This window comes from Nannospalax galili, unplaced genomic scaffold, assembly GCF_000622305.1.
Source record: "Nannospalax galili isolate Female #2095 unplaced genomic scaffold, S.galili_v1.0 scaffold994, whole genome shotgun sequence".
Taxonomy (NCBI): Eukaryota; Metazoa; Chordata; class Mammalia; order Rodentia; family Spalacidae; genus Nannospalax; species Nannospalax galili.
The window spans coordinates 855,320-864,960 of NW_008334099.1; the positions used below are offsets into that span (position 1 = coordinate 855,320).

At 40.3% G+C, this 9,641-nt stretch overlaps 1 protein-coding gene across 3 annotated transcripts in view; it reads right to left on the reverse strand.

The window, feature by feature from the left end:
• Positions 1 to 9,092, reverse strand: part of Klf8 (Kruppel like factor 8) — a 257,155-nt gene extending 248,063 nt beyond the window's left edge. For 2 of the 3 annotated variants that reach the window (XM_029561703.1, XM_008829260.3), the window contains exon 1: positions 8,624 to 9,092. In XM_029561703.1, the coding sequence (XP_029417563.1) occupies positions 8,624 to 8,650 (27 nt within the window). In that variant the 5' untranslated portion in view covers positions 8,651 to 9,092. The remainder of the gene's footprint in view (positions 1 to 8,623) is intronic. The other variant, XM_029561702.1, reaches the window with a different exon arrangement.
• Between the last annotated feature and the right edge of the window lie 549 nt (positions 9,093 to 9,641).

The following is a 9,641-nucleotide window of genomic DNA, read 5'->3' on the forward strand; positions in this document are numbered from 1 at the left end:
CCCTTCTACACCCTAAAGCCCCCATATATAAAGTCCCAGCTCACAGCCCGTGGGCTGACATCTTTCCCTGACATCTTTCCCTTCCCTGGCCTTCCCTTGGGCTGACATCTTTCCCTGACATCTTTCCCTTCCCTGACATCCTTCCCTTCCCTTCCCTTCCCTTCCCTTCCCTTCCCTGACATCTTTCCCTTCCCCGAGGGAAAGGTGCCCCATGCAAAATAAATCTGTATCCCACTGAGAATTCCATCTGTGCCTCGGTGCCTCATCCATCCGCTCGTGCTCTCCACTGCACGCTCGCTCCCTCCCAACATTCCTATCTATCACCATAATTTATAGACAAGTGATTTTTGATAGAGGGTCTAAGAACTTGATTTGGAGAGATGACAGTCTTTCCAGAAATAGGAAAACTAAATATCTGTATCGAGAAGAATGAAGCTAGACCCCCTATCTTAGTTCGCCAGTTAGAAAAACCAACTCAAAACTGATTAAAGATTTAATGTAGTGAAGCCAGCCACAGTTGAGCAGGACCTTTGATTTATCTTCACATAGATAATACTGGTGAAAAAAAACGAGCCAGGGGCTCATCCCAAGTCCATGTGACTCCTGAGGAACAGATCCTCAAACGACATTAAGAGTAAAAATAAATTGGTTTATTTGGGCCAACTGCATGGTCTTAAACACCCAAAAGGAAAGTATAACCAAAGAGTAAAGTTATCTGTATATTTCTTTAAGAGTTCAAGAGATTATACTTCCCAGACATTAGGCCTAAATCTATATAAAATGTTATTTAGATAATTATTTATCATTGATGATTTTGTTTCTAAACAGAAAGTGTTGCTCAGTTGTAAGACTTCAAATCTTAGTCTGCAATACTGTAGTGCCCACCTGTAGCTAAGGGAGACAACCCACTATTGTTCTAAAAGAATGGCTAAATTTGTTTTCTCCCCCTATCTAGAAGCCTTTGAGAGGGAACCGACACTGAGTCTAGCCACTCTAACAGCTATCAAAGTGCCTGAAAACAAATCCTGAGTCCATCATTCTCGAGTCCAGCCTTGGAAGACAAAAGAAAAATGAGGAGGAACCCAATAGAGGGATGCTTTTGGAAGCAAAAAAAAAATGGACTCTCATGAACATGTGAAAAGTGCCCTGTTCTGACTTTTTTCTAGTTCTCTGTCTAGAACTTGTAAGGCTAATTACTCTTGCCTTTACTTTTCCTTCCATCTCCTATTCACCAGTCAAGGACTTTCTTTTCTCCCTACAGATAAGAGTTATACAATTTGGGAGTCTTTTAGATAGACCCACTGAAGGGATACTCCAATTGTCACACCCTGTGTCCTTGTTCAGCATGGAAGAAGTCAGAGTAGTCTGCGTCCTGATTCCCTACTGGTAATTTGGGCAACCTCTTCAGAGATTATCACCAAGATTTAATGTAACACCTGAAACTGAAACTATTAGGAGAAAGCATAGGGAAAACATTTCAAGACATTGGAATAGACAAGTAATTTTGGACAAGTACCCAAAAGCATGGGAAGAAAAATTTAAAAGGCATGAATATGATTACATCAAATCCACAGCAAGGAAAACAATAAAAGGCAATCTAGAGTTTTGGGGTAATATTACAAGCATTACATTTGAGAAGCAGTAAATATCTAGAGCCCAAAAACTCAAGAGCAAAAAAATCAAATAATTGAAACATAAAACTTAAAAATAGGAACTAGATCTAAACAGACATTTTTCAAAAGAAGACATATAAATGGCCAACAGGTCCATGGAAATTTTATCACCATCACTAATCATCAGGAAAATGCAACTATAACACCACAATTAGATATCACCTCACCAGGAAAAAATGGCTATTACCAAAAATATTAACAAGTGCTGGTGAGGGTGCAGGAAAAAAAGAAACTGCCATACTGTTGACAGAAATGTAAATTAGCATAGTCATTATGGATAGCAGCACAGAGGTTTCTTAAAAATTTTTTAAGCCAGGGCTGGTTCATGAACACAGGGAAGTGAAGGCTTCCAGGCCACCAGAGGCTTGCTCATGGGAGCCTGTGGCAGTGGTGGTATCAAGCACAGGACCTATGTCAGCTCAATTAAACAAGGGCCCAAAAGGGAGGTAAGAAATAAGTGGCAGCCAGCACTAGACTGAGAACTATTTGAGACTGATTGCTGCTGGGTTGACTTGACTCCAGTGGATGCATTTACGCTGAAGGACATTTGGGTACAAACACCTGAATGAACAGGAGTTAGCATGTAGGGCAGAGTGCATAGGGTTTGGTGGGAGAGTCGGAGGAAGCATGGATGGGGGAGGGGGTCTGGATTTGAATGGGAAATACTGTATGTTATTTTAAAAGCTCATTAAATTTTTTAAAATTTTTATTTCTTATTCTTTTATTTTATGTGTATGAGTGTATTGCCTGAATGTATGTAAGTGCACCCGTGTCATGCAATGCCCTCAGAGGTCAGAGGAGGGTGTTGGATCCCCTGGAACTGGAGTTACAGACAGTTGTTAGCCACCATGTAGGTGCTGGGGATCGAACCCAGGTCCCTGCAAGAGCAGACAGTGTTCTTAATCGCTGAGCCATAACTTCAGCCCCAAGTTTCTTAAATTTTTGTAAAGTGGAAGTATCAAATGATCCAGCAATAACATTACTATGTATAAATTCAAAGGAAAATAAATTAAATATTCCAAAGAGAATTCTGCATCCTATGTTCACCATAGTACTATTCACAATATCCATGAAATGAAAACAACCTGAGTGTCTAGTAACTGATTGAATGGGTGAAGAAAATGTGATATAGAAATGCATACACAAAAAGGAATTTTATTTGGCCGCTATAAAGAATGAAGTTTTGTTATACATCACAAATTGGATGAACCTAAATGACCCTGTGTTAAACTAAATAAGCCAGGTGCATAAAGACAAGTACTGCATGATCTCACTCATATGTGGAAAAGAGTTAATGTCACATAAACATAGAATGTTGGTTTCCAGAGGCTTGGTAGAATGAGGAGGAAGGGATGTGACATGATTTATCAATGGTTACTAAGTTAGAATCAGACAGGACTAAGTCGTTTGGGTGTGTTATTGCACAGTAGCATGACTATAGGCAATGATAACGTACTGGATAGTTCCAAAACCTAGTAGAAAGGATTTTGAATATATTTGCCATAAAAATTCTAAATATATATTAATATATACATGCCTTAATATAACACTTAATACCCCATAAATATGTATAATTTTTCTCTCCTCATACCAATTAAAGACAAATTTAAATTTAAAACAAATTAATTAAATTTTATTAAAGGAAAAGTCCAGATTTACATGTGATGAAATACAGGTGACTTCTGCATCAGGATTAGGTTCATTTCAGCATTACCTTGATAGTAACAGTCTTTGAAGCTCAGCCATTTTCCTGAAACACTATGGGGAAAATTTAATGACCTTTCTTCTCCAGCAGCTGCTTTTGCCTTGCACATATTACCACCAAAGAAAGTAATTTTCTAAACACACTCTTCTAATTCTATTCCAACCTCCTTCAGCTCACATTATATTAATGTGTATTTCTTCTGCCTTTATATGGTTCTTTTGTTCCTACACAGTACACCCTTTCAAGCCCTATCAATACTTCAAAATACAGCTGGGCTTCACAAAGAAAATTACATTTGAACTGGATATCATGATTTTCCTGGGTGTTTACCAAAAAGAGAAAAATGAGATAAAAGAAAGAGTAGAGGTGAGGTGATAACTCTTTTGGGAGGGAGGATATTTTTTAATGTTTTACAATGTTGGAGATGGAACCCAGGTTTGTATTGATGCTGGGTAAGCACTCCACCATGAACTTGCACTCCCAGCCCAGGAAGGACATTTTGGATAACAGCATGGACAAAGCAATGGAATTTGTGAAAAAAAAAATGCCACGTCTAAGCAATATCAATGAGTTTAATATGACTGCTGTGATTAGGAAAAAATCATAGGCTATGTGCATAACAAGTAGGTCATAGACAGAATCAAAGTGTCTTATAAGAGGCATGGATTAAACCCTGTGATCAGGTGTCTCTGAAAGATTCTAAATATTAGGCAGGCAAGGTTAAAATAAAATCTTAGCAACAGCCTAATATGTAGAATAGATCAGAATCTAAATTAATTTCCAACACTGCCATGACAAAGTATCATATACTAATTAAACAACAGAAATTCATTGCCTCGCAGTACTATAAACCACAAGTCTGAAATCAAGGTGCCAAGATAGTGGATTTCTTCTGAGGACTATGAAGGAAGGATAACTTACAGGCTTCTAGACAACTGTCCTCACTGTCTCTTCACATACCTCCACTGTGTGAGTTTTTGTGTCCAAATTTCTCATTTTATAAGGTTACTAGTCATACTGAATTAGGCTCTGTCCTAATGACCTCATTTTAACTTCATTACCTCTGTAAAAACCGTCTCCAAACACAATCCCACTCTTATGCACTAAGAGTTAGGGCTCCAACATGTTTTGGGGTACACAATTTAACCTACAACAAAAACCATAGATATTACAGGCAGAGAGAACTGCAAAGAAGGTATTCTATTTTTAATTTTTTAATGTATTTTTTTACTGAATTTTTGTGCACTTCATACAAAACTTCTTAATCATCTTTATATCCCTTCCCCCATTTGTACTCTGCCATAGCTGCCCCCCTACTGAATTTCATGCATTCTGGCATATGTGTTAAGCCCTATTGAGTCAAGTTGGTGTACTCAGATGCCCCTAAGTGCAAGTTCATCCACTGGAGTCTAATCTAGAGTCTAGCCTAGGGTCTCTCCCTTAAAGAAGATCCACTCTTCCTCACTCAGTAGTAATCAACTGCCAATAGTTCTTTGGCTAAGGTTGGGGCCTGCTGCCCATTTCTCCAGTTCTACACTGGGTTTTTGCCTGTTTGAGTTTGAATGGGTCTTGTGTATGCTGTCACCATTGCTACAAGTTCATATGAGCAAGTTCCCAGAGGCCTGGAAGATTCTGTTTCAAATGAGCTATTTTAATAGGCCAAGTCTGACACAATGAAAAATGAAACAATATTTAGAAGGTGAAGGAAAGGAAAGTCATAACTGAGTCTGTGTTTTGTAGCTTTGTTTATTAGGTCAATATTCGATCAGAGGGCTTAAAAGGAAATGGAAGATTTGGTGACATATAATGGGTTTGAGACATACTAAGTGTTGAGGTGCTGAGATGTCCACTTAACAGATGGTCTAGGCTCAAGAGAAATATTCAATTTAAAATGAAGACTTGGGGCTAGAGGGTTGGCTCAGTGGTTAAGAGCACTGGCTGTTCTTGCAAAGGACCTGGGTTCCCAGAACCCACATGGCAGCAAGCAATCATTAGTAACTCCAGTTCCAAGGGATCCACTCCACTCTTCTGGCCTCCACAGGCATTGGATGACATTGGTGCACTTACATACATGCAGGCAATACACTCATACAACATAAAATAAAAAATAATAAAATATTTAAAAATTAAGACTTGCCATGCAGACAGATATCAACAAATAATATCAGTAGACACTTTAAAGGATTAAAAAAGAAGATAATACAAAGAGCAGTCAGAGAGGCAAGCAGAAATCTGAGAAAGAATACTACCATGAAAGACAATAAAGGTAAGGTTCTAAGGGTCTGCAACCTTGAATGTAATAGATAGTTAAGTAGGTTAAGTAGGTTAAAGACCTAAAGATAGAGCATTGGACAGGACAGATCCTTTTGTAACTTTGGGAGGAACAGTTTCAGTAATGACTTAAATTAAAAGTGCAGAAAAAGTGGGTGGCAACTTCATTTTATCAAAGGGAGATTGAAGAGACTGGGAAAGAAAGTATGTGCTAGGATGATTAGGCAGTATAACAAAATGTCAACATACAGACTTTGTATACTCTGCTACACATGTGAGCTCTGCCACTTACAAGGTGTGACTTTCGGCAAGTTATTTGACTTTTCTGTGCTCCCATTTCCCTAGTTAAACAATAGGGAAAATAATACCACCTACTTTAAGAGATCTTCCTTCAACATATATCTTTGTTGTCTATCCCTTCTAAGAACACCCCTCATTGTCTCCAAGAGGGTGCAATGGTACAGAGTAGATTCAATGAATACATGACTATCATAACACGATGTAATTCTGTGTTGATAAATTTCCCTTGTATAGTTTCCTACTTTTGGGGGCTGAGTAAGAACTAGAACAAGATTTAACAAAGGGAAATATAGGAATAAGGTGTCTAAACTATTTTAGTATAGGAAAGAATAGACTAATACACCAAGTCTAAGCATTCTAGAAGGCAGTTTGAGAATTGGAAGCAGTGCTATTAAATTACAGAAAAAGAGGGAGATGAGAGAGAGACAGAAAGAGAGAGAGAGAGAGAGAGAGAGAAGAGAGACTGAGATCCCAAAAAGTTCTTGTTTTCTTTTTGTAATTATCTCTCACTAAAATCTTTTGCTTTGTAATAGATGAAAATTAAACTCAATTCTAGGAAGCAGGACGACACCAAACAACTCAAAGTGCTGTGGGGAAACCACTTAAAACCCTTGGTAAAGGGCTTCTACTGTTTCCTTTGGGTACTTGCTAGTAAAATTTCCATTGTCCCAGAAAGATGATAAGCACTGTATTTCAGCAACAATATGACAGTGAAGAGCTTCCTACTTCGCAAATATACAACTAGAATTTTTCATAAAGAAAATTTAACTAACATGAACATCAAGAGACAAGCAAATGTTAAAAAAGAAACACAGCATCCCCTAACATTACACAAATACCAAATACAGGATACTGGCTGTGTAATCAGCACATAGTTCTTTCCCCACCCTCCATTCAAGGGTGTAGACAGAAAAGTAGGAGTGACATACACAAGGACTTTTGACTCTATGACAAGACTACACTCCCACTGTCAAAAGCAACCAGGAGTTCTTCCGCTGAATATGTGCTTTTCCTTGTTTATAGGAAGGAGCCCATAGGAAAAAAATGTTGAGCAAGTCTTTCTTTTTTAGTTTATGTGATTCCAGCCAACCCAATAATGTGGTCACTTAGAATAAGATTGCTTTGATGTTTAGAAAATCTACTGAAGACAGAATAGAGGACTGTGTTTTTCCTTAAATGTTGCCCGGAACCTAGAACAAACACATTCCCTTGATGAGAATTGGCACTGGGGGATGCAATGAACCCCAGCATATTAAAGAAGAAACAGGCCCTGTACTTTATGTTTAATATTAGAGACAGCTGAACTGGCATATTGCAGACCAATGGGAACTGTGTCATTCCATCAACCAAACTGAAACTTGCAGTTATATTAGCCCTAAAATCTAAACGATACATTTCCATCTCTTTGGTGTGTGGAAATATCATTAAGCTCTATGCACAGTCCTGCCACTCTCCCTAAGAAGAAGCAAAAGAAAGACATACATGTAAGAGATGTCATTGGTCCATAGAAACCCTTTCTAAAGTCTATACCACAACAACTCTTCTTTATTTAACAAAAAGGAGCTAGTGAGGCCCTCCTTCCCAACACAATCTCTCATATAAGACAGTGACATGGAAATGATAGACCATCCAAGACTAATAGGCCTTAGTTTTCTTATTGAAGCATTCTGCCCTGTTCTCTTTACATGCCATTTTGTCTTGATTTCCTATGTTTTCCAGCTGAAACTCCCAGTCTCTTGGAATTGAGTATATGGATACCCAGCACCAAAGGAAAGAAAATAGACATGAACTAGGAGCCGTATGTGTTAGAGATACTTGGAAAACGTTGGAATCAAATTTAACATTCCTCTACATATCCGGGGAAGAAATCTTGGTCACCAATGTGTTAGAAAGGAGCCAGTTACAACATTCTGCATGGCCTTGACATTTTACACACACTACCCAGAAACATGATCAGCTACAGGCAAGGCACTTAGCATTCATAAATATTTGTAGAATAAATCTGTTCAAGCCATCTACATTGTCATATTGCCTCTCAAAAAATGGAAAATTTTCACTTCAGCTAAAAGTGCAAATCCAATTGACTTCGTGGTTAACTAATGTGCATCCTGGCATCTCTGCCCACAGTGCACTTCCTAAAAACCAACTGGATGTTAGAATCAAGTTTGAAGGGTAATCTGAGGAAGAAAAAGCTGTCCTCTCCACATAAACTCCTCCCAGTAAACAGGCAGTATTACAGCAGGGTAAGAAGCCACCATTCTTGAAATTTAATTTACAGTTCAAGTATAGACTTCCCCTAGGTAAAATTGTGCACTGCCCCTTTAAGAAGCCAAGCAAGATGGAGCCCTCCCAGTTCACTGCCAGAGGCTTCAAGCAACCAGACCCGGGATGCTGGAGTGAGACAAAAAGAAAGAATGCCTGGAGGGTGGTAGTGAGGATCTGACACCTGGAGGGGAAATCAAGGCAGTAAGCACTCTAGCTCCCGGTAGCTGGCCAGCTGCCCGATTCAGCTCCCAACGCTAGAGCACCACCCTCCTCCCCTCCCCTCCACCCCTCCCTGCCCCACCCTGTGGTCCTTCTGGAGGGAGCCTCCAGCAGAAATGCAGCCACGTCCGTGCTCCGCCTAGACCCCGGGAGGACGAGGTGCTATTCAGACAAAATGAAAGGGACTTACTTTGGGGTTCCGCGTTTCCGAAGGCATCCTCCTCCCAGCCCCAGCCAGGGGGCAGGCGCGCAGGGTCCTCGCAGCCTCGCACCACAAATCGAGCCCGGGGAGAGTTAGAAAGATGGCAAGACAGAAGGGTGTGAGGGAGTTAGCCAGTGGTGGGAGTGGAGGTAACAACTAAAACCCTCCTTTTTCCTCTTCCTCACAAGCGTCCCCCGTCCAGCATTAGCGATATCAGGAGCAAGGGTTTTCTTTTTTCTCCTTTTGGTTTCTCCCAGCTGCCTGTCCCAGACCCCACCCAGCGGCTCCACCCCATCCACTGCTACACATTCTGTCAATCATCAGCCCCTTTAAAGCTGCATCGCACAACTTGGGTTTTCCTCCCTCTTTGAAGGGCAGACAGAATCTTGGGCTCCAAGCCTTTTTAACAATGCCAGGAACCTTCTTGCAAGGTTTATGAAGCTGAGGTTAGTTCTTAGTGGAGGCCTCCACTCCCTGGGTCCAGAAGCTTGCCTAGTCTGCTCCACCCAAACTCCTTCCGGCCAGGCACACCCCACCCTTTATTTTTTCTTTACTTTGTTTCTGGAGGACCGGCTTCCTTAGCCAGCCAGAACTCCAAGAAGTTCCTGGTAACACCCTCCTTGGCACCACCTACTCTCATGCACTTTCTAGACTTGAAAGAGTTAAACAGTTCTCCTAGCCTAGGGGATTCTAAGTGCTGCTTGGCCCAGAGGGATGCTATATTCACCTCTCATTCATTGAGTCTTCAGATTTCGGGCTAGAACGGGAGGCAAGACAGTAGTGCTTCCAGAAATGTGTCCAATACTTTTAATACACCCTAAAAGCATTCCAGTACCACTACACTCCCCAAATATGCAACTCAGAGTCAGAGAAAGACCCAGCAGAAATCATGCTTGATGCTATTCTCCTTCCCAGTTAACAGGACTTGGTTACTCAAGACAAAAATCTTGGAGCCATCTATGACTCTTCTCTTCTTCCAGTTCACCTTCAGTTCTTCAGAAAAATC